The sequence below is a fragment of the Hetaerina americana genome, unplaced genomic scaffold, assembly GCF_022747635.1.
Source record: "Hetaerina americana unplaced genomic scaffold, ioHetAmer1.1.p SCAF_9, whole genome shotgun sequence".
NCBI classification, from domain to species: domain Eukaryota; kingdom Metazoa; phylum Arthropoda; class Insecta; order Odonata; family Calopterygidae; genus Hetaerina; species Hetaerina americana.
Genome location: NW_027287538.1, coordinates 67,351,322 through 67,376,508, shown reverse-complemented (window position 1 = coordinate 67,376,508; position 25,187 = coordinate 67,351,322). Strand labels below are relative to the sequence as shown.

Genomic DNA, 25,187 nt, shown 5'->3' with positions numbered 1-25,187 from the left:
GGAATTCAAATCGAGATCTCTGGATTTACCCGTCAGGTGCGTTGGTTGCGAAACACTCGCATAGTCAAGCATTCCCCTCCTTCGGGGCGAATTACCGCATAATTGATTAACGCACCTGAATAGCAGTCGAACGTCCAGTATTTGAATCCTCTTAAGTAAAATTATTTTGTCGTGGCGATTATATACGTGTGGACGATTGTCTTTACGTCTCTAGGTAAGTTTAGCGGCGTTCTAGAGTTCTACTATGAAGATACGAGGGTGGTACAATAAGTCCATAGAAGAAAGTAGAAAAAACCATTTTTTTTGGGCAATTTTTTTCAACATAATCTCCTGTCAACTCTACATTTGTCTTTGCGTTTTACCAATTTTTTTAAGCCGTCTAAAAAGTAGGATTTTGGAAGCTCCTCAAAATCGGCATTTGTTTGATCGATTACTTCCTCGTAAGACGTAAACCTTCGTCCGCCAAGCCATTTCTTCAAGTCTGGGAATAAGAAATAGACACTGGGGGCCAAATCTGGTGAATACGGTGTATGTTGTAATCATTGGAACTTTAATTCCATAATTTTGGCCATCGCAACTGCGCAGGTGTGTACCCGTGCATTGTCTTGATGAAAGAGAATCTTTTTCAGATGAGGACGCTTTTCCTTGATTTCTTTGCTCAGCCGTTCCAATGATGACGCACAATACTCTCCTGATATTGTTGTTCCCTCTTTCAAGTAATCAATGCAGATGATTCCACGAGCATCCCAAAAGACCGTGGCCACAACCTTACCGGCCTACTTGACTGTCTTCGCATTCTTCGGAGCCCGTTCGCCTTCAAAAATCCACTGTTTTGACTGTTGACTTAGACTGTTGAGTTATATATTGACGCAGAAACTCATCGGGATTGCGCCAAAACAACCTCGGAGTCCACCACACGATTGCGTTTATTCTCCGCTGTGAGTAAACGCGGCACCCATCTTGCCGAGATTTTTTTCACGCCCAATTTTTCGTGCAAAATTGAAGGTACTGTACCTTATGATAGGCCTATGGCTTCTACTATTCTTCTAGGAATGGACATGAAAGGATGAAGGGTGGAGAGAAACCCAGCGTCGGCATTAGCCTACTCTTTACGAAAGGCGCCAAGGGGTCCGCAGTTTAACGTCCCATCCGACGGACGGCGTAAACAGTTGCAAACACAGAAGTTGTATCCCCTGTAAACAGTTGCAAACACAGGAGCAGATGTGCCATGAACTTCGTCCTACTAAGCTTTGATTTCTTTCGGCGTCAACTCTTTCAATCACTGCTCGAAACTCATTGTTATCTATTTTGATAGACAAATTAGAGTTGTTTACTTCAATCGATGACAACAATGAAACTATATGACGGATAAAGCTGAAACTTTAACAGCTGACTAGTTAGGAGTGTTATTTAATACAAAAAAATTATTTTTGATACTACGAGCGCCATCTCAAGAATTTTCTAAGGACTTATTGTATCACCCTCGTATTTACCTCCTTTCGCTCTATTGTTCACTTCGGCTAAGTTTTTGAGGGATCCAGTAGCCTATTACGATTATCTACTAATCGATGTGTTTGAGAAATGTTTCATGTTTGAACGTAAAAGAGATAGCTGGCGACTGAGAGATTTGAAAGCATCGCAGTAGTGATGAACAGTAATTAAAAAGTCGCTACATTTTTCGCTTAAATCTCTGTAAGCATTGGTCAACTGCCATTACTAATGTTGAAATTAGTATTGGCAGTTAACCAATGCTTACAGAGAAAAAATAAGGGTATTCTTCATATCTATCCTAAATTTGCACAAATTCTGGATATATGTGACGGCAGGCAACTAATATAATTTCGGCACTCTGTTAATTGACTCAATATTTCTTAATATTTAATTTAAGTACCGTTTGATCACATGAGTAGGCGTCATAGGTATTTATAGGAATAATTTTGGTCTGACATATGGTGAACTCGTGCAATTCTCTCTTAAAAACTGACACTTTCCGAAATTCATGTGCATAGGCTTTTCAAATTGTGCGAAGAAAAAAATTATATGACAAATTTATAATAATACTTGTATATACTGTAATGCATTTTAGGAACTGTTTGGGCATAATAAGATAAACATATCGGTCATTTGTAAATATTTTGACGCACGTATACAGATGGCTCAAATGTATGATTAATTTGAGTAATTTAACGTCAAAAAGTAAGGTGAAAGCGCTCGGTAGAGGTACCGATATTTTCCAGTACCTTCGTTACCTATACTTAATATCGTTAACACCTTCGGTATTAACGATATGAAGTATCCTCAAGTAAGCACGGGAAGAAAATATAAATAGCACACGTTGGCAAAGAATATCAGTATTACTAGCTCATCTCATGATAACTGGCCTCCCGAGTGCCCTCTCCGTCACTCCCCCCTCCTCTTTCCGTCCGTCCGCCCGAGCCCCTCTCCCTCCCAACTCCCGCCCCCGTGGGGCGAGGGCGGACCGCGTGCCAAAACGTGACCATATTAAGGCCCGCCCGGGCGGATCGCGCGCTGTGCCGTGGCGAAGCATCGCCTCGTTTCGCCGAAATCTTCTTCGAATTATCTTAAATTCTTAATCCGAGGATCACTTCGCTGCAGTCCTCCATTCTTTTCTCTTCTCAAGTAATCTCATTTCTCCATGACATGTTTTTCTTTCCTAATTGCCCTTGGCGAGTACCATTCGTATCCTTCCTCTGCCGTGCTTCTCATCCATGCCTCCTTCAATGGAAGTCTCCAAGAGGCAATTCAAGTCTCAAGGCATATTCATGGTGTTTGATTATCATCTTTCATTCCATTGTTACCAAAAATAGACTTCTTTCAGAGGACTTCTTCATTGCCGTCTCTTTAATTTCACCATTTTTCTCAAGCGTCACATTTCTGTCGCTTCCGATCTTCTTCTTGTCAGCTACGTACCTTTATATCTTTAACTGTTTGTCTTTGTCCAATGTCTCACAACCCCAGGAAACACACTCCATATAACATTAAGCTATAATAGCTCATTAACTTATCTTCAAGTTTGTAATGCTACGCGTAATAATTTCTTTCAAAATAATGGCTTCTTAACCCGGACTTGCCTATTTTTTCGTTTTACGCTTTCTTAAGCCTCTCCTCTGCTCTGCATTCTTTTTTTTCCAGCGATTCGCCGCATAAAACGTGAACATAAAATGGAGAGTAAAAAAATAAAGGGGAAAAAGAAATGAAACTTCCGCCCACCTTGGAAGACCGATTTCACCTCAGAAACGAAGAGGGAAAGGAAAGTGATTCGCGTGATTTTTACTTTGCGCGCCAACTTGTGCAAGCATATGTATATGTGTGTATATATATATATATATACACATACACACACATATATATATTCATGAAATGTGGGTGTCGACGGTTTTCTACTTCTCTCGATCGGGTGACTGTGATGGGGAGAATGGGAAACCAAACCGTTCTCTTACCTTCGCTTCACCTTGGGCAGGTCGCATGTGGAGATAGTTTGAGTGAGAGGGAGGAGTGCTCTTTTTTCCTGTGTGGGATAATCAACGTCAAGAACTGGACTTTCTTCTTTTCCTCTAATAAGAGATAATGGGCTACTGAAGGGTGTGTCCAATGAGGATGGATCCCAAGGGGTGTGGGGGGGACTCACAAAATATTTTTGTCTGGTCATTTGCATCGTGCAGCACTGGTGCTTTGGCCAAGCTGATTAACAGTCAAATGTACGTCTCATGTCAAGACACTTACACCAGATATCGCACAGGCAACCACAGTTGACTGCTGGAAGAAAAATATCATGCCAATAAAAACTTAGGGTCAACATTTAAAAAAAATTTACGATTTCGATAGCAATTCAAAAAGCCGATAACAAAGACAAAAATTCGATAACAGCACGCTGTTTAACTCGCGTTGACATAGCACTAGAACACGTCTCAATACTTTCTATTCTCAAAATACACTGGATGAATGTAGCGACCTCAAATCTGCGCATGCGTGTTGAGGGGGAATGTTACTTCCACATGCTACCAGGAATGCTTCCGAAGGTCATTTTGTTTATGGTCTACAAGAATGGGTACATTAGTTTTCAGCCTACCTTCGTATATCTGCGTAAGTAAACGATCCTTCATATATCATTCCTCCCGCATTAGGGAAAGTGACTCGACTTGCCCCTAAACAGACCGTTGCATGTTTTTTGCATTTTATTATTTAAAATGGCAAGGATCGCAGAGGATGGCCATTGGGCATGGCGCGAAGTATTATATGAAGCTTCGGTAGCATTCAAATCATTGCTACAATAATCTATGTTCATTGTCCGTCCTGAGATTGATTTGACGTATCTCCCAACTCTCTGATTATCTTTTACATCCATACCGTCTTCCTCATTTACAGCTCTTCGACACGTTTTCATTATTTCATCCGGGGTTTTCCTCTGACATCATTCCCGTTCACGGGTACTTCCTCCGTAGTCTACAAGTCCTCCCCCGTATTCTCCTTTTTTGTTCACTTAATTATTTATACAAGGTTACTTATTAGGGTATATCTCTCTTCAATTAGTCTCAGTGGAACTTCTTCGTTGTGCAATTTACTCAACTATTCGGTCCTCTCCTCTGTCTCCATCCCTAACCATCGCATTTCCTTTCGATTTTATATGTTATTTTTTCTCGCCGCATGCTTCCACCTACTTTCCCCACCCGATGAGAAGTAAACTCGTAGTATCTGAGGAGGCATTTTCTACCCCGAAGATTTGTATTTTCTGCCGTGTGTTTTTGTTGATTTTATTTCACGGTGCATATAGCTTTTTATAAGCTCCTGAAGCATCGCCCGAAACCTTCCGCTAGATGGCGGAATACCTAAGGGTGATGCACGCCTGCTCTTTTCCTCCCATACCTCTCCATTCCCTCCCACCTACCTCTCCTCCTCCGGTGACTCATCGCACGCGGCCAGATGACCGGAGACGTGTGGGAGGCGCTCCCATGTTTTTAAATGGAGGAGGGGGTTGCAGGGGGATGGAGGCAAGAGGCTAACACGCCTGGTCGTACGTATTGCCGGGAAATCGCCGTCATACGTTGGGCGATCGATCGTGTCACATCGTGAGGAGGAGGAGGCTTCCCCAGAGACGCGGGCGAGGCAGAAGTGTTAACCCGAGGAGGATGGCGCGGTCGCCCAGGGACTTCAACGTGTCGTAGGTTGGCACTGGTCGTAAATTTGAATGGGACAGAGCGAGCCGAATTTCCTCTATTCTCTCTTGATTGTCCGTGAAGCGATGGTAAGGACAATCGTAATGTAGCGAATCGTTCGCCGCACCTGTCCCTTTTCGGTGAAAAATACACCTATTCATTCCCAAAATATCCAGAAGTCATTGGTGATGACACATGACTGGAGCATAGAAATTTGTGTCCCACTTCGGCTAGATGTATGAACCTACCTGCAGAAAAATATTAATGAATATTTTCCCCCCTGCACTTTGTGTACTTCATTTATGTACGGGGAAGGAGATGTAGGCTAGCAGCGTCCTTACCGATAACTTCTACCTAGTGATCCACTGTTAAATTCCATGTCATTAACACCTTACATTCCAACTACTTAGAAGTTTAATTACTCATAAATTTAAGAATAGACAAAAGGTTTATTAGAAAGACCTATTCATTTTAAGCTAATAAATACACCGAGTGTGAAACAAGTGAACACGATTGTATGCCATACATAATGTTAATCATAAATCTAAACGCGGTGATTGCCTCTATTAACCGTGAATATTGTGATGGCTTGTTTTTAAATATTATTCTTATCCCTGTTCAAATTAGTCTTAATCTTGCGAGTTTAAACTTAAAGGGTGTGATCCAAAAGCAATGCAATTAAATTTCGCGCGCCGCTCCTATTGGTCGGAGTGGGATCGAACCGTTGGGAGTAGGCGGATGGGGGACGCTAAGCTTTGCCGCGAAACCGGTCTCAGTGCTCTCCAAGCTGTGGAAGCGGCAGGACGTCAGTTATTGTAAACCTCTGCCCGTCGACCGAGTCACGAAAGACAATCAGCCGTGACGAAGACTTTGCGAGAGGTCCCCAAAGACGCCTTCCAGGGGGCATGTCAGAGTCATGGCAGAGTCGCTGGAAAAAATGCGTAGAGGTCCAAGGACAGTACTTTGAAGAATTTTAAGTGTTTGTGCAAACTGTTCTAAAAATTACTTAAAAATATGATTGCAACTGTTGCAACGCACCCTGTACTAAATAAAGTCCTCTATTTTGTCCAACGCAACTCCCATGGCTCCTCAATCAATAGCAATATATTTTCGAGCCAATAAATAACTGAGAAAGAACTGTATTTACCTAGATCAGAAAATCTCATACCAAATATTTTTATAGTTCATTCCTAGGGCACAGACTTGTGTAATCAGCATCTTCGCGAAACGCTATAGGGAAAATTGCCAGAGACAATGAGAAATAGGAAAGGGGGATACTTGATTCCCTCATATATGTTAGTTTAACGGGGTTACACCCGCTTCAGATGGAAATGCGAGTGATTTCTCACGTTTGAAAATACATCCACTCGCCTACACGTTAAAGCTCGCTCTCCGAAGCTAGGCGCATTTCCTCGAACTCACCTTTCCTAAATTTCCTATCCATAGAATCCAGCTTCATACTGGTGATTTCCCTACCGTGCGCCTTTTCCTGCGGTTCGGATAAAATAACTCTTTGTCCTATTAGAATAATGTTTAAAAAAATAAAATCGGATAAATATTCCTCTTTTAACTAATCATTCGAATCTTAATTCTTTAAAATACTCCTTTAAGAAGAACCTAGAAACATTTTTCAATACTGCGCTGTTTGTATCTAGAGCCGTAATCTGACAACCGAGATTGACAGCTTGGCATCTGAACGACCTGACGAAGAAAATCATCATTTATATGGAGTGATGGATGCGAGTTTGGGCAAATATTTTCCAGACTTCTCATTCCTCTCAAGACCTGCAATGTTTTATTTGAACGATGAGAATGGCATACGTATTCAGCTGCGACGCTGGTTGTCTTAATTAGACAGCTATAGGTTTCAACGATATTATACTATTCGTATTTTCCAAATGTATTCCGCCCTCATCTGTTGATAATACCTCTGATTATCCAAAAAATGCCCCAGTGCCAACGCCTCACTGCTGAGAAGTGCGGTAAAATAGTCAAACAGCACTTGCACTCGTTATAGTCCTGAAAAATGTGTAAATCATCTCTCTCCCGCCATTTGAGTCAAAACCCACGCCCAGAAGCATACGCATATACACTGTCCATACCGTAATAAAGTGTTGTTATGTTACAGATGACTGCAGTCATGCCATAAGTCAGATCAGGGCTGCATAAACCACTCGTCTTCCGACCACCACTATCCTAAAATATTCGAAGACAATCAAGGCTTCGAATCCTAAATGTCTTTGTTCCTAAAGGAGCCATGTTTCAGCAAAATATAAAGATTTTTTGCATCATTATCCTGATTATTCAGATCTATGAAGGGACTAATGCGTATTTTGAATTTGCGTTTCTAATTGAAAAAATTAAATTTCCTCACATTCGCGATGCATTAAAAAATCAAGTTCGTAAAGAAAAATAAAAAAATAGGAAGTACCGCTGTTAATGTACCATAAAAAGCTAATTTGAAATAGTTATGCCGTATGATTATTACGTATTATTTGCTACTTTGCCATTTTGAATAGTTTTTGTATGGACAAAAACCCCTACATTTCTTATCCTCGCCCGAGATACAACCTCACACCCCACGTTACATGAAACTGTTCTCAATTCCGAATGCGTTCAATCTCTCTTCATTCTGTCCAATTCTTTTCTTCTCCTCTATCACAGTCTTCAGCATTCCATTGCCAATCAAAATGCTGTGCATTTACTTTTTCTGTCTCCTTAGCATTTCTCCCAGCAGTCCTCTATCTCCATCATGTCTTAGTACCTCTTCGGCTGTTTTTCTTTCCGGCCATTTTATTTTTTTCATCCTTTTCCACATCCACATCCAACTAGTCTTGCCTCGCCAGCAAGATCCACGCCCCAGTGGACCGAGTCCCATAGTTGCCAGGACACATTTCTAAACTGTCCCCATCATAAATTCGTGCGATAATTAATTGAGGTGGTTTCCCGTTGCCTTTCTCAAAAGCGTTTTTAACGTGACATCGCTCAAGTGGCCGCCCCACTGGGGTCAGATGCTTTTGTAGTCTCCTCATTCAGGAACAGCCGCTGCGTGGGCTATCTTCGGCCTCGCTCCTACACTTAGACCTGGCCCTACTAAGAGAAATTATCAATTCTCCTGCCGATATAACGCTGAGGGTCGTCAGAATGCTGATGTTTTTCCACCACGCCAAGGCTTTATGCAGTATTGCTATAACTAAACTATTAGGCAATTGAAAATAAAGCTATCAATAAAAAATGTCTCTACTTTGGTTAAGTGGAAATAACTGTTTCAGCTTTCCAGGATGATGAGTAGTAGGAAGTGTCAATGCCAAGTGGGTTTGAAGATTGAAACTTTTGAAATAGTCACGCAGAACTTATAAATCACAAATATAAATTAGATAATCTGAAAAAAGGAGGACAAATACAAGATTCTTCAAAGTTTCTGTGAACCCTACTTCTTATTTCCCTAGTAATATTTCACACCGTCATTTTGATTTGATAAAAGAGTACGTATGTTGATAGTTTAATGGTCCTCCTGGTGTCTGTAGTGGTTGGCATACTGGCTGCCGTTTAATCCGAAAGTAGCCATCGTAAATCGCAGCACGGTGTTTATGGATGATATGTTCCGACAGTGATAGTGGCCACATTAACGTTTTGAAAAAAGTCTTAAGGTTTTTCCAAAGATTAATTTGGCTACAGTACAAAAGTATCCCTGATTCGAAGTGTGGTAAAATCTAATGTATGTGTGCCCTTCGCTAGTCATTTTTCCGCTAAAATTTATCCAAAATTAAGATTAACTGATCTAAATTATCCATAACATTAGTTTCAAAGATAATATTCAATAAAATTATCAGTTGTAATGATGCCCAACCAATCATGGATAAGCACACACGTTAATGTTTCTGACGAGTTATTTTCTTCATGAAAATATTACTTGACTGTTTCGACCTTGCGTATTGAATCGAAGTGTCCAATTAGACCGTAAAGGAATTGCTGGCACATTTACTGGATGGAAAATGAAAATAAGTACCTATACCTAAAACAATAGTATGCATAACTGATTGGGTCCATTATACTAATTGTACCCTCATTACGGCCTTCGTTTTCCCCAGGATTCGTTCCAGAAACAAATGCAGCGTGACAAGGAGAAGGCGAGAGTCACTCCTACGGCGCCCCGTCTCACGACTGCCGCCCCGCGGACTACAGCGAATGGCGGGACTGCACCGCGGCCTGCAGCAAATGGCGGGACCAAGCCCACGCGGCCTCCCGCTTCCGCGCTGAAGGTGACGAAAGCGGCGGACGAGGATAGACGGCCCCTGAAATCGACGCCGAGCCCTGCAAGCTCTGCACAACCCCGAGCGAGGCCTGTTTCTGAAGTTTCATCGCCGAAAAAATCACCTGCCACAACACCTCTCAAGGTATTAACTGGAGAAGTGTCGTTGAAGTTTATTCTTCAAAGTCATGTACTTTAAGCCGTATCTTAACAACAGAGCCCAAATCTATTTTTCACGTATTCTCATCTTTGTCCTCATTTGCTCATGAATTCCTGTTTTCGTAGTGATTTCAGTTTTGCAATCCGAAAGGGTCTTTGGTCTTAAGGCTAATTGAAGTCTGTGCCTATCGTTAACATAATGTTGATTACTAATTGCACAATGAAGCATTTTAAAAATTAGCAAAGAGTCAATAAATATGAAACTGCAATTTCAATATAAATGAGTTAACCTAGTAAAGATGTGCCATATTCAGACGAAGTCGAATATAGGAAATAACTCATTTATGGATCAAATTAAGGAAAGACAACAAGGAATTAAATAAAGGAAATCAAAAACATGAATTAGGCTAACACAAATTAATATTTATATTAATAAATATGATGAAATACGAATGGAAACTACTTCATCAGGGCCAGATGATTTACTTAGTCTGAAGATAACTTTTTGACATAACCATCCTGTCTGGCGAACTACCGTCCTAAATCTAATAAAACCATCAGCAAAGTTTTTATACCATTCATGTCACTCTTTTCCCTTTCAAGATACTTTTGATTTCGCTTAGCAGTTATTTATCCAATTTTCATGACGTAGTCGACACAATGAACGCTTCCATAGCGACAATACAAAACAAAATTGGAACATCGGTCTTATTTTATAAACAATTGATAAAAGGTAAATATTGAAATATAATGCATGATGAAAGAAAGACATAAACCTGTATTGTGATGAAACAAAGAAAAGGCGAGTTCTTCATATTTTTATTTCATTCAATTTTATTTTTAGAGGATTTTTATGCTCACCATTACTTCAATTGAATTCTGTTATATGTTAATTGCTGAGGGGAAAAATTACGCTGGACAATAAATTTTATTTTGCTCAGCAAAATGCATAACACTTTTGTGTTTGAAAGAAGGCAAAAAACATTAAACAGATTCCTTATGTAAGACCAGACGATTAGGAACATTATTATTAATTGTAATTTATAGCTTCTTGTACGATGGCATGAGGATAATTTGAACAATTATAAAGATTTCAATTAATCTCAGATCATTACTAGTCCTCTATAATCTAGAGGTATTAAATTGCCCGAAACATTGAAAAGGGCGGAGTCTTTATTCGAAGGTTGGCTTTTCTGATGAGGATGAAGGCGCTTATCTTTGTCTCTCTGAATTGTTCATTTTAATTATGAAATTTCCGTTTCATTATTCAGAATATAAATCCGTATCATGCAAATGGAACCTTTTATGATGTTTATTACCTTTATAGACTTCCCAGGCAAGTAGCACCTCAGCACGCCCACGTCTGACACCAAGCAAATCACCTTCCACACCGGCAGCATCTAGCACACCGACAGCCCGTGCTCCTGCAGCGATGAAGGTAAGGGTTTTTGTGAACCATCTGCATAAATAGAAACGCCTTCTAGGCGATGAAATATTTTTAACAGAAAAATTACTTTTTCAAATACATATAATTAGCAAGTTTGCGTGGGTTTGATCGTCTATTGCGGATGTTAAGGGCTACTTGCACTCCGAAAGATTATGTGATGGGATACACATTCACGAACCTGTAGACTGCATGTGGTATAAATACCTTAAATCATGAGCATCGTACCAACTTTATTGATATATAATATCAGATTCATGATTTTCTACATTTTACCTATTTTATTACGAGGCATGAACTTTGGTACTTTGATTTTAACTATTTGCTCGGCACTTAGTTTTGGTGCTATTTTTACAATAGGAGGGGGATATGTGATGTGGTCTAATGGTTTCGATATTACCTCTGTTTCGTACGTGCCTCGTATTTAGCCTCTGCCTAGCATTAAGACATGGATAATTGCCATCACGAGTTGAATTCGAATGCAGCGCATCCGCCCGTAACAAAGAAATATTAGCTCGACCCGGATGTGTACGGCCTACGAGGAGGAAAGGAAGTGACGTCATTATTCTTGGCGCTCGTGCTTCTGCTGGGAAGTTCTACTGTAGCGAAAGGAAGTAGAGAGGATTGATGCAACGATGTAGCAGACCAAATTGGAATTCCGTTTATCAGCTGATCGTATTTTAAAACTCTAGTTGAATGTTGGACCGAGAGAGATAGCGGTGAAAACTTAAGCGTTAAATGGAGGAAAAGGCAATGCTTAAGAAACTTGTTTGGTCGAACAGCAGGTGGTCCTCGCCATGGTTAATTATTAATTATAACTTGCAATTTAAGTCCATCAATAGCAAAGTTTATGAATAGCAATTACATACTTATTCAATAAATGATCATATTTAATAGTTAATAGCTGCGGTACAGGGAATTGCGAATTTACTTTCATTGGCATCTGAGAAACCAACGAATAGCGGTCATTTTACATCATTAAAATTGTTTTTTACTTCTTATCAAAAGGGTAAGAAATCAATTGATTTAGAGCGATTCTGAATTGAAAATGACCATGGTGAATGAGGATTCGAAAAATAATCCGCGGTTTGGTTGTTTGAGAAGAAAAGAAAAACATTTGAAATAGGACCGATAGAGATCAGTCTAGCTCGCCAACCATATACGGTTGGGTCCATGTAGTTTGCTTCATAAAATTAATTTTGGAAAATATATCATGGAGATAATCCATGGAAAAAATACGGAAAAAGTGCTTGTCTTTTCCGCAGGTAGTGCCTATTTGTAACTATTTTCCCCAGGAAAATAATTTCATCGGTGGATACTTCATGTTTTGCAACAGGAGATAGTTTGCATCATAAAGCACCGACGGAGAAACTATAGAGAAAAGTAACATAAGAAGAGTGGTATGGAAGTATAAGGAATCAAAGTATAAGGAATTAAAGTTTAAGGCCAATAATTAGATACTCCCGGATTCAAATCGGATGAGGCCTTTCTGCACCAACAGCTATGGCTTAGGACCAATGTGTAGCATAATAATCTTGGAAGAGAAACCGAAGGGAATTAAGTGTGGCTTAGGCGCCATTGACTTTCATCTGTTATGCGGCCGTCTGTCTGATTGAAAAATATTTAAGTTTTGATTTAGACAATTACTCCCTTTCCTTATTAAGGAAAGCGCAAAAAGTTTTCAAAATGCTGCTTTTAATTTTTGTAATTTTTGCGCTTCGAGTATCTATTGAATAGAGATGGCGCCAGCAATTCCTATCTGTTACGATTGAGACATTTCCCATTCACGGCTACCGTTATCGGCCGCTCGTGACATCATCAAGCTTTTCTTTCATCGATGTTGTGGATTGAAACAACATTGTCTGTATTTCGTCAGACTAAAAATATTATAACAAATTGAAGAATGGCAAAGAGAAGTTGGGATCGGTAACCGAGTGGACTTATAATTGGTGGCGTGAGAGACGAGTCCCACGTAACGTCACCTGTTACCGTGAAATTGTGAAGATTTTGCCAAGTGGGCCTTCAAGCCTTGTCACAAAGTCGCTACGTATTAAAGTCTGACAGTTTTCTCAGCAGTTATCCTGGAAATCAGCATGGATTTTGTAAAAAAAATGGCTAACAGTTCCTTCAATAATTTCACTTTTTCTTCAAAGTCTGCACGAATTTCGACCTTCGCGCTAAATCTATAACGTTTATAAGTGGGAGATTATTGGAGAAACGCGACGTCATATTCAGGGGATTTCAGTTTGGCTGGAAAGAGTGTATCAACGAGGGGGCGTATGTTGAAAACGACAAAAATATGACATCATTCCTGGGCAACGCCAAAGCTAACCGCAGTGGCTCCACCACCTTCTTACCAGGAAATGTTATTATACGAGTTTTACAATGATCCATATTGACTATCCGACGTTAAAGAATTCCAGGACTAGTATCCTGATTTATGGTCTGCATTAGTGTGAATAGTTAGAGACGAAAGGTGAGCCCTAATGGCTAGAGTGTGATTTTGCCGTTTTCTATTCTATTTCAGAAAGCACCACCGTCCAGCGGGTCTAGTGATCTACCGCAGTGCAGCAACTGCGGCCGCCACTTCGCTGCTGACCGACTTGCATTGCACCAAACAATCTGCGTTAAGACTACGAAGAAGAAGAGGAAAGTGTTCGACCCCACCAAGATGAGGGTCAAAGGAACGGAAGCTGAGGCCTACCTTCGTCATTCTGCTGCGTCAAAGGCTAATAAGGTTAATTTCTCTTTCTTCGTGACGAGGCGTATGAGAGAGATAACGACTATAGGGTTATAATAAAAGGGTAACCAAGTTTATCAAGCTTATATTAACATCCGGATGATTCCTCGTGATACATTTCCATCTAAGCTGCATGATTTATTTATATAATATATATATATACCCCAGAAATGTTTAGAAAAGCTGTTCCATATTTATGAATTTTACTCGTCGTAAGACACTGGGGCTTCCCAAGTGAACTTTTATCTCCGTCCATCAAATGCAACATTTCAAAATGGTTTCTAGTTTCTTAGTATCACGTGGAGATACAAGATAACCATTTGGCTTGGCTAGCCCTCAATTATGCCTTTGTCATATTCAGGAACGAAAACAAAGGCATGCTCTTGCATCAGGCATGTTCATCGCGAAAGAAGAAAAATACGAAAAATATTCGTATTCCTAAACCTATTACCTTAATATTTGACCAAACACCGAATTTCAGTCCAGCCCTTATGCATTTTAACACTGGTGTGAGTGTGTAGTACTAATTAACTTAAATTCCTCAATGCTCATTTAATCAGTTTATTTCGGCCAAGAAAGAAAGGAGAAGACTTGATCGAAAGAGCAATGCGGCTCATTGCAATTGTTGGCTGGTGCGAAAAAAGTCATATGCGCGCTATCGTTGGCATTGAAGGAGGAGTTCCATTCGAGCATAACCGCTTCGAATCTTAGCATTAGTACCCTAAGATCGAATAAAGGCGGATTACTCCGAATCGTTTTATTGGACTGTAAGTAAAATTCAACGCATGAAATCGGTCATTGTTAAGCGAGGGGCAGCAAATTAAATTTTTGATTTCCCTTTAACGGAAATGCAAATAGTCCATTCAAATCATATGGTGTGAATAGTTTAAACGCATCAAAATAATTAAAATACATTTCATTGGGTTTAAAGCGAAAGCAAATACAGATTCTAGTCGAGAGTACCATTTTCCATAATTGGAATGCGAATTAGCTTACAATTTCTCAACATTTAGTGCAAATGCACAATTTTCTGTAGTGCCACTTCGCCGAATGAAATTTTGCCGGATTGAATGATCGTAATTACGTCAAATTAGTTTAAAACCATCGATGAAACATCTCTAATCGCATTAAAACTATCCATGTTTAGAGTCTAATCGGAATTGTCCACCTCCAATGGCAATTCGAAAGTGAAGATGAAGGACACTCCCTCACGACGTTAGATCTTGTTTATATGAAAGGAGTTTTTCAAACCATAAACATAGTAATCAACCCGAAGGTCTGTCTGGTGGGTGATGGTAGAGTTCATCCAATGTTAAGCTCGACGGCGTGTGAAATTCACGCATCAGGTTAGGGGGGCTAGTTCCTTTCCCTATGCCGGTTATGCTTTCCCAGAAAGATCTGGTGCCCGGAAAATCACCCAGCTTGGGTAGAACTGAGGGTGTTCAGAGAGGCATGCCCGGGAATCGAGCCCGGGCCCCCGGTCAGTAGTCCAACGCTCTACCCTTGGACTACCGCGTGCCCCCAGTTTCTTAAAATCGACGAAATAATTTTTAGAGATCCCCAGTGTTCTTTCTCCTCCACTCACACTCCCCTCACAACCTTCTCAAGCCTTGTCCCTTCTCGTCCACCTCCTGATCAGGCCCCGCCGGCAACCAAGTCAGACTGGAGGCGCAAGCACGAGGACTTCATACGCTCGATTAGGGACGCCAAAGCTGCCCAGGCATACGTCGCGGCCGGCGGGAAGCTGTCCGACCTGCCCCCGCCGCCTCCCATGGACACCTCCGACCTGATCCCGTGCCCACATTGCGGACGCAAGTTCAACGATGCCGCGGCGGAGAGGCACATCCCTCGCTGCAAGGACATCGTCAACAAGCCCAAGCCCCCGCCGACCAGACCCGGGACCTCGGGCGCCATCCCCAAGGGTAGAGGCCTTCGCCGATAGATCAGGCCTGCTGCGGCCGCCCCGGCGACGCGAGCTGCGCGGTGCCGGGGCGAGCTGGGCCCAGGCTTCCCTCTGGGTGCAGTATGCGCGTGTTTTGTGGTGCGCGCACCGCAACTTGGACAAGTGTGTTTTTTATTTTAATGCGCAATCATCGCTGGTGCTAAATCTTTTGCCGATGAAACGATTAATAAGAGAAATTTAATTGAAAAAAATTGTTTTAGTCCTCTTGTCAACTCGTGTCCGATTTTTATACACATACCAATGTTTTGTTTTGTTTTAAATTGAAACAAGGATATCTCTTATAGAAGAATGATTTCATGCAAGTGGGATGTGATATTGAAATTCTTTAATTCCTCTCGATGTTAAGGCATAATTATTTACTTTTGCTTTTTCCTACCATAATTATTTTTTTACGTTCGTAATTTTAGCTAGTTGGGAAATTTTTATGTGCTTGTTCGTTATCGATTCTTTTGATTACTATTAAATATTGTTCTTATTTATTGCTTTTAATAATCCTAAAGAGGTTGTGGAGTATTATACTCACAGTTCCCTGGGGAGTCGGGGTATTATCTTATCGTGTTCTTCCTTGAGGTAAGAAATTATGTGCCTGAAACTTAAAAAAAAATCCGCAGCGATTTGTTGATAGCTCATGTGATAAAAATGTAATCAAAAGGAATGATCTAGATGCACGAATTAAAATTATGCCCACATTAATTAATGAATATATTCCAATAATAGAACTGAATTATTCATCAAAAGTAAAAAATATTTATTACGTACTTTACGTACATCTACGATTGATACCGAGTAGACTTTTTTGCTTTAATGACTTCTAGAAACAGGTTTTGGTGTCATGTATGCGCGAAAATTTTGGTACAGGTAGTGGTAGTCAACGATGTCTAAAACAACAGGGTAATCCGTTAACACACTGCAAAATATAGTCAGATTAGAATTTTCGTTGAAAGTTAAAAGCTTTTTCGCTAAAAAATAAAAATCCAAAATTTATATAATTTGATTAATACTGCTAAAATAATGTTTTGTCTTTTACGTTTTATGTTCCTGTTATCACCACAATTTCCTTACTTACATTCTAATACATTCATTCGCAGTCATTGGGTAAATTTATCATACTTCGTTGTCGTGCATTGATAACGTTTAAAATAATTATTTTCCATGTTAGTGCATTCATGAGTCTTAAGTGTGAAGAATAGACGATCGCGATCACCGAGTGTTCTCTTATTATTAATGTCGAATACCAGCCTTCCTAAATGGACTCCTCGCAACTCTTCATCGGACGAGCTTACTTCCTGTGGCGGGACGATAATTGCCGCAGTCGTGAGACTGTGACATAAATAATTAAAATATATTTGAAAAAAGAGTGTGGAATTTGTTCTGAAGGGCACTCGAGTTTTTTGATTTTTGTGCATAAAGTGTATTTTACTATGCGGATTACTGATCTTCTTGGTGCTCCAATTTCATTTCTTGAGGGCACGATTTTCATGTGTATGCCTTCGTGCAGCTGCTTAAAATTAACACTTACTCCCATGGAGAAATGGGTATGATAACCTCTAAATATATTTTGGCTGTTCCGATTTCTTGGATTGTTATACAAAGCAAGTGAAAGTGTAACGTATGTCATGTGATATTGCTTTTCAAATAAAGCCATATTAATAATACCGACAGCTTTCATTGATTTACCCTCCAGTTTTTATATAATGTGCCAAAGTGACCTATTTACAATGCATGTATGTTGTTCTCCTAAATGCTATTTATCATTTCATCAACTCATAAGAGGTCCAGGAAACCTCAGATTCCATCCGTCGTTTGTGAATTTTTCCTTATGTATATTTTTTTTTTAAGGTAATCTACCGTTTAAGGTAGGTTTTTGGATGGACACAACTACCAAACAAATATTTTATTACTCCTAACAAAACACAAAATCCATCATCCTACTCTATATCAGGTCCCTCTTCATCTCTGAGTACTTTCTGCCTCCCTTCATCCCGTCCAACATCCCTATCTTGTTCCTTCCCTTTCCTCTTTTGCCCAACATCCTACCTTCTATCACAGTCTTCAACATCCCACTGCCGGTCAACACCCCCTTCATCCACTTTTCCTGCCTCCATAGGATTGCTCCCAACAAACCCCTCTCTTCGCCCACCATACCAAGTACTTCCTCATTTGTTTTCTTCTCTGTCCTTTTCACCTTCTCCATTCTTCTCCAAACCCACATTTCAAAAGCCTCCAATCTACGTCTATCCTCCTGCTTCAATGACCACGTTTCCGCACCGTACATAGCTACGCTCCACATCAAAGTTTTTACGAGTCTTTTCTTAACATCCTTACTCAACGTCCCTGTCATCAACTCCCTCCTCCTTGTGAAAGCCTCTTTGCCTAGCGCAATTCTTCTCCTTACGTCCCTACTACTTTGACCGTGTTGGTCCAAAACACTACCGAGATACGTAAACTGTTCTACCTGCTCTAGTTTTTGCCCTCCTATTTTAATGTTAAGCTTGGCCTTTTTCTTTCTAGAAAATCGCATAACCTTTGTTTTATTAATATTGATTCTCATCCCATACCTGTCGCACTGAATTTCCAATTCACTCAGCAATGCTTGCAGCCCCTTGGCTGACTGACAAACTAAAGCTTGGTCATCAGCAAACCTAACTGATTTTACGAATCCCCCGCCCACTTTCATTCCTACCTCGAGTTCTTCCCATGCCTCTTTGATCATTTCCTCTGCATACAGGTTGAACAGCAACGGTGATAATGGGCAACCCTGCCTTACACCCCTTCCTAACACTGCCCATCCTGACTCCCCGTTTCCCACCGGCACCTGAGCAGTCTGAGACATGTACAGGTTGCGGATTAGCCTCCTTTCCCTCCAATCTATTCCTATTTTCTGCAATATACTCATTAGTTTTTCCCAATTCACTCTATCAAACGCTTTTTCGAAATCTACGAAACACGCAAATACCTCCTGGTTGTGTTCTATATTCCTCTAGATTAATAATCTCATTACTGCAATGGCATCACGCGTACCTCTCCCCTTCCTAAACCCAAACTGATCATCCCCTAAGTAATCATTTGCCCTACTCTCTATCCTTTTGTTCATGATCCTGAGAACAACTTTAGCTGCGTGGGATATCAAACTAATTGTCCTATAGTCCTCACATGACGTGGCCTTTACCTTTTTCGGAATAGGAACTAAAACTGATCTCACAAAGTCTTCCGGCCAGATTCCCTCCTCATAAATACTACGGATCAGCCCATATAGCCTCTTCCTCCCACACTTTCCTAAGCATTTTAAAAGTTCCACGGGAATGTTATCTACCCCCACGGCCTTATTTAGTTTCATCTCCCTTAATGCCCTTTCTATCTCATTGTCTAGTATGCCTGGACCTAAGCTGTCTTCCTCTGCGTCATTTTCTTTTTCAATGTCTAACTTTGTTGGTCTGAGTTCTTTACTATACAGTTCTTCTATATACTCCTTCCATCTCTCTTGGATCTTTCCTGCGTCAACTATTACCTTACCCGCCTTATCTCTAACTGTTAGCATAGCTCTTCCTTTCTTACTTCCCGATAACGATTTAACTTTGCTGTACAGCACACCGATTTCACCCTTCCTCTGCAGACTTTCCATATCCTCGCACTGCGTCTTCCACCATGCTTCTTTTGCTTTATTTGTTGCCCGCCTCAATTTATTGTTCAATTCTTTGTACTTCATTTTGCCTAATTCTGTATTTATATTCTTCCATTTTCGCCGCTCTTCCATCTTTGTAATCATCTCATCCGTGATCCATGGTTTCCTAGTCCTTTTAGCGTTAACGGTTCCAATAGTGTCTTTTGCGGCTTTAGACAACCCTTTCTTGATAATTTCCCATTTTTCTTCGATAGTACTAAGCCCTTTACCATCCTCCATGATTTTCTCTACCGCCTGTTTGTATTCCTTCCTTTTCAACCCATTTAATGCTTCTACATTCCATTTTCTAACTCGCCGCCCCTGCCTTATCTTTTTGAAACGTACGCTACATTTCATAACAACTAAACTGTGGTCTGAGTCCGCATCCGCTCCCGGGAAGCTGTGGGAATTTATCACACTGTTCCTAAACCTGTGTCTAACCAGGATATAGTATAATCTAGCTGATATCTTCCTGAGTCACCTGGCATTTTCCATGTATACCTGCGTCTTTTGTGGTGCCTAAACCAAGTGTTGGTGATGACTAACCCCTGTCTCCTGCAGAACTCAACTGCTTTCTCCCCGCGGTCATTCCTCCTGCCTAAACCGTAGTCCCCCACCTCATCACCATCTCTTCCTTCGCCTACCGTCGCATTCCAATCCCCCATCACTATCAAATGTTTCCCTGCAGGAACACACGCGATCATGTCCTCTAACTGATCGTATATCCTATCGACCTCTTCTTCCTTATGGTTGCTCGGTGGCATGTATACCTGAATAATACCTAAGTTCGTCGGTTCTGCTTTTATCTCCACTAGTAGTATTCTATCCGTTACCTGCTCTATGTTGACTACGCTTCTTCCTACCTCTTCATTTAATACTATGGCCACCCCTCGTTGGCTCTCGTCCCCACCGCTGTATATTATTCTATACTTATCACTCCAGTAATCCCCGCTATCTTTCCATCTCACCTCGCATAGACCTAAAATATCTATATTTCCCCTTTCCATCTCTCGCTTAACATTCTCCAATTTCCCTGTCCTCATCATTGTCCTAACATTCCACGCTCCTATTCTAACTAATTTGGTCTTCTTCTCCTGCGTCTTCTGTCCTGCTGCTGCTGGTTTTCCCTTGCAAGGGTTTCGTGGGATGACGACCGCGGAAGCCTTGCCTCCCCCGCTGCCGGGCACGACACACGGCCGATTGGGCCGAGCCCCGTGGTTGCCAGGACTCAAAATATCTCTATAGTCCATCATATTTTTCTTGGGAATGATAATTGAGGTGGAATGATCTGGTACTTTCCCGGCGAATAATGTTTTCCAAGATTATTCGGGTCTCCCACCGGGTCCACGTTCGTAGGGTTGCCGACGTTTCGATGGCCGAGTCGTCCATCGTCTTCAGGGCATGAAGACGATGGACGACTCGGCCATCGAAACGTCGGCAACCCTACGAACGTGGACCCGGTGGGAGACCCGAATAATCTTGGAAAATAATTGAGGTGGTTTCCCCTTGCCTTCCTCAATAGTGTTTTTAACGTGACACCATCACTTAATGGCCGCCCCACTGGGGTCAGACGCCATTGCAGCCGCCTCACTAAGGAACAGACGCTGCGTGGACTACCTTTCGTCTGGCTCCTAACCTTCGACCTATCTGGCATGGGTGACCCTACCAGGAGCAATTTTTATTACTTCCGCCAGCACAGCTCTAGGGGTCGTCGGAACGCACAAGCCCTTCCACCACGTCAAGGTTGTAGTCCGGGGAGGGCTTATGTATATACTTACCATGTTATTTTTTTTTTGGTAAGTTCCAAAGAATGATCTTCGAAGCTAATTTCTACAATTTACGGAATAACAACGGACGTTTAATTTGTTCGTAATGTTCGTCAAATATAGGAAAGTTTTCGCCGTATAAATTCCGTTAGATAAGATATAAAGTAGGTTAGATTACCTCCTAGAAATGAAACGTGTGAGATATTGGCTGTGAATATGAAGTTAGTTCAATTGCTGTGGCCAATAATAAGAAATTTAGACCTCCAACGACGTTATTGCAGTCAGCCGGTGACCGTCGTTTGACTTGATTTTCACTTGTCATCGAACAGTGCTTTGTTACTGACGTCTTCTCGTTATCAAGCCTCTCCCCGTTGATGGTCATCGGCTGACCGAAATAACTTTATTGCAGCTTTATAAGTTTCTTATTATTGGCTTTAGCAACTAACCTAACTTCACAGGTTACCTCATATTAGAGACAAGTAGGTTTTGCTACCACATATACATGTATTATAACTTACCTGATGGGAGTTCTTAGGTAAAATATTTCTGAATAAGTAATAAGGTAATGAGAAGACGAGATTGTTAAAAGCAATATTATATATATAATTGCAATGTACATAGTGCTTAGAAATTGACAAGCCATTTTTAAATCTGTTATTATGATCCATACTCCCTAACAACTACTTCCATGGGGCAGCGTGTATCTCATGAACTGACAAACGATGCTCAAAAGAATTATTTTTAATTTTTTGCTAATCGGATAATGAACTTAGTTACCAATCTATCCATTGAATTATACATAGCTAAGATCTAAAAAGGTGATTGGAGTAAAAGAATACCAGTTACGAGAAAAAAGGTAAGTACATAAATCTTGATTAAAGATGGATCTTCACATTCCGTTTCCCCCTCAAGTCAGTAATATCACATAATTCTTGTAAAGCACACTGTGACAACGCTCAAGGCGATTTATACCCTTCGCTATGCAATAAAGTGGGAATTTATGATTTTAAAATAAAAATTATTATAATAATCTGGTGTAATATGGTTTTAAAAAATGAAAAATGGCTTCCAAATAGTGCTTCACCACTAACTTGAAGGGCGAAAAATACACATGCCATTTAATTTAGAAAGAGAGACAAGATACGTATTAGGGGGTTTCATATTACCAGTGAATATCACTTTTTTATGATACTCTTTCCTTCAGTTTTGTTTGTTTTAAATCGTCTTCATTCCAAATAAAATGTGTATTATTTCCAAATCCTCAAAACTCGGTTCTTGGCACTTCCTCTTCTACCATGACCGTCAGAATGCCATTATCTCTTAATATCTCGTACATTTCACCTACTTTTAATGCCGTCTTACAAATTCCTCCATCAACTTCTTGTCTCTACCAACCAAGCTCAATACATTTTCTTTTGCCATGTTTCGTCCATCGCTTACCAATCCCACATCTCAAAAGCCTCCACCCTACGTCCTCCTATCCTCTTGCCTCGAAGCCCAAGTTTCTGAAGCATACAGCATTACGCTCCAAATCAGTTTTCACTAATCTTTTATGACCATCTTAAATTATAGTCCTCATTGCATACTCTATGAAAATAAAGAAGAATTTACTTGAAAGATCTGGTGCTTTCCCGGCGTATTAGTTGGGTGAATTCTTCTCGGGTCTTCCACCGGGTCAATTTTGCCAAAAACATTTTGGCGGAACGGCAATCAGGCTGGATGACGATGACCGAGTCGGGAATCGAAACGTCGGCAGCTATGGAGCCATTGACCCGGTGGAAGACCCGAGAAGAATTCACCCAAGAATTTACTTGTTTTAAGAAGGGGACAATAATTAGGTAAACTGCTTGCTACAGAGACAATTTGCAGATTCAAAGAGAGATAGTAATCACCGAAATACTGGGGATACGTGGAATCACTTCCTTGAGATCTCGCGCTCAGCAGTCCACAAGTCCATTCCCAGGAATTTTATAAAAGATAACATGGAACCTAGATGCTACAACGCGGATGTTAGAAAATCATTGCGACGCCAAAGGCTAAGTCACGCCAAGATGAAAAATATTAGGAATTATATCTGTAGTGCAAAAGAAATGAGATCACTTATTCACTCATCACTTATCACTTACAGGGTTCGTCCGGAAAATAAGTGTACTGATTTTTTCCCGCCGCTCCAGGCGCGCCCAGCACCGCTCTGACGGGCTGCGATTGGAGGGGGGTATGTTGGCAAGCGACGCTGAAAAAGGCAGTCGGCTCTGAGCTGTGGTGTAGTGAGGAGCTCTGTTAACGCGAACCTCCACGCTCGACCCACCTCACGGAACGCGATGCCGAAGTTTTTGGAGCAGCGTTATTCCATTAAATTTGCGGTAAAGCTTGGGAAATCGTCTACCGAAACTGTCGGTATGATTAACCAGGCTTACGGGGAGTCATCCATGTCCAGAAACATGATCTTTCGGTGACACAAGATGTTCGTGGAGGGCAGAGAAGAGGTCGACGACGAACCACGGCCTGGACGCCCATCAACGACACTCACCGACGAAAATGTGCGAAAAGTTCGCGATGTACTGAACTCTGATCGTCGTCTTAGTGTTCGGATGATAGCAGAGCAGTGTAATGTGCCAAAAACAATAGTGCACGAGATTATTAGGCACCAATTACAGATGCGAAAAATTTGTGCAAAGTTGGTGCCGAAAGTGCTCAGTGATGATCAAAGACTCAATCGTTTGGAAATCGCGACACAACTTGCGGATCACTGCAAAAATGATCCACATTTTTTAGAGAACGTTGTTTCGGGTGACGAGACGTGGATCTTTGAGTACGACCCGGAGTCGAAGAGACAAAGTGCGGAGTGGCACACCCCATCATCACCCCGTCAAAAGAAAGCTCGCATGAGCAAACTCGGATCAAGGCGATGCTCATTGTCTTTTTTGACAAAAGGGGAGTCGTCCACTACGAATTTGTACCTGAACGACAAACTGTAAATGCTGCATTTTACGTCCAAGTGCTCGACAGGCTTCGAAAACGAGTCGCCCGCGTCCGGCCAGCGATCAAAAACATCTGGCGGCTGCATTACGACAATGCGCCGTCTCACACCGCGCCATTCGTGTCGGACTTCTTGGCCAAGCACGGCGTGGCAACGCTGCCGCACCCGCCCTACAGCCCGGACTTGGCACCACCGGACTTCTTTCTGTTCCCGAAGATAAAGAGGAGTTTGAAAGGAACGCGATACGGGACTTTGGACGCCGTCAAAGAGGCCGTGACGACGTGTCTTCGAGAGGTTCCCGATGATGCCTTCGCGGGAGCGTTCCAGGAATGGGAACGCCGCTGGAACAAGTGTATCGACTCACAAGGGTCCTATTTTGAGGAATATTAGCTTAAGATATGTAAAAGTGTAATAAATTTTTTTTCCTGAGCTCAGTACACTTATTTTCCGGACGAACCCTGTATTCACTCACCACTAATCACTTATTCACTAATGACTTAATCAATTATCACAAGGTAACTAGGGCGAATGCCAAGAAGGAATTTCGGAATGTTCTAAGTGAATTCAAAAGGAAAATAGTAGGAGAAAGTTTGAAAGAGAATCCGAAAGCATTATGGCCATATGTCAGAGTGGCTCGGGGAAGCAAGGCTACGAATAATTCACTCAAAAACGATGAGGGCGAAAGAGTAACCAGCAATTTGGAAAAGGTCAACCTATTAAATTCCATCTTTCAAAGCGTCTTCACCAATGCCCCACCGAATGCCTCCGATAGCTTAACAAATCGTGCCCACCAACCGATACCCAAAATTGAAATATCATATAAGCAGAATATTTGCTGAAAAATATTAAGCCTAATAAATCCTCCGGGCCCGATGAAATTCCCGCTCGTATATTTAAGGAGCTATGTCGGGAATTGCACCATATCTAGAAATCATAGTTAAGGAGCCGTTAGTAGATCACAAGGTTCCCAGTGATTGGAAAACGGCTTATTTAACACCTATCTTTAAAAACGGAGGTAAGGGGGAACCAATCCCCTAACACCATATCA

General features: G+C 41.3%; 1 protein-coding gene across 1 annotated transcript in view; it reads left to right on the top strand.

Moving 5' to 3' along the window:
* The window catches only part of LOC139698753 (zinc finger C2HC domain-containing protein 1C-like), a 66,888-nt gene extending 49,522 nt beyond the window's left edge, over positions 1–17,366 (top strand). Inside the window, exons 2-5 of the mRNA XM_071597659.1 lie at positions 9,266–9,571; positions 10,913–11,023; positions 13,557–13,766; positions 15,409–17,366. Of these exons, the coding sequence (XP_071453760.1) occupies positions 9,266–9,571; positions 10,913–11,023; positions 13,557–13,766; positions 15,409–15,711 (930 nt within the window). The 3' untranslated portion in view covers positions 15,712–17,366. The remainder of the gene's footprint in view (positions 1–9,265; positions 9,572–10,912; positions 11,024–13,556; positions 13,767–15,408) is intronic.
* The last annotated feature ends 7,821 nt before the right edge of the window (positions 17,367–25,187 follow it).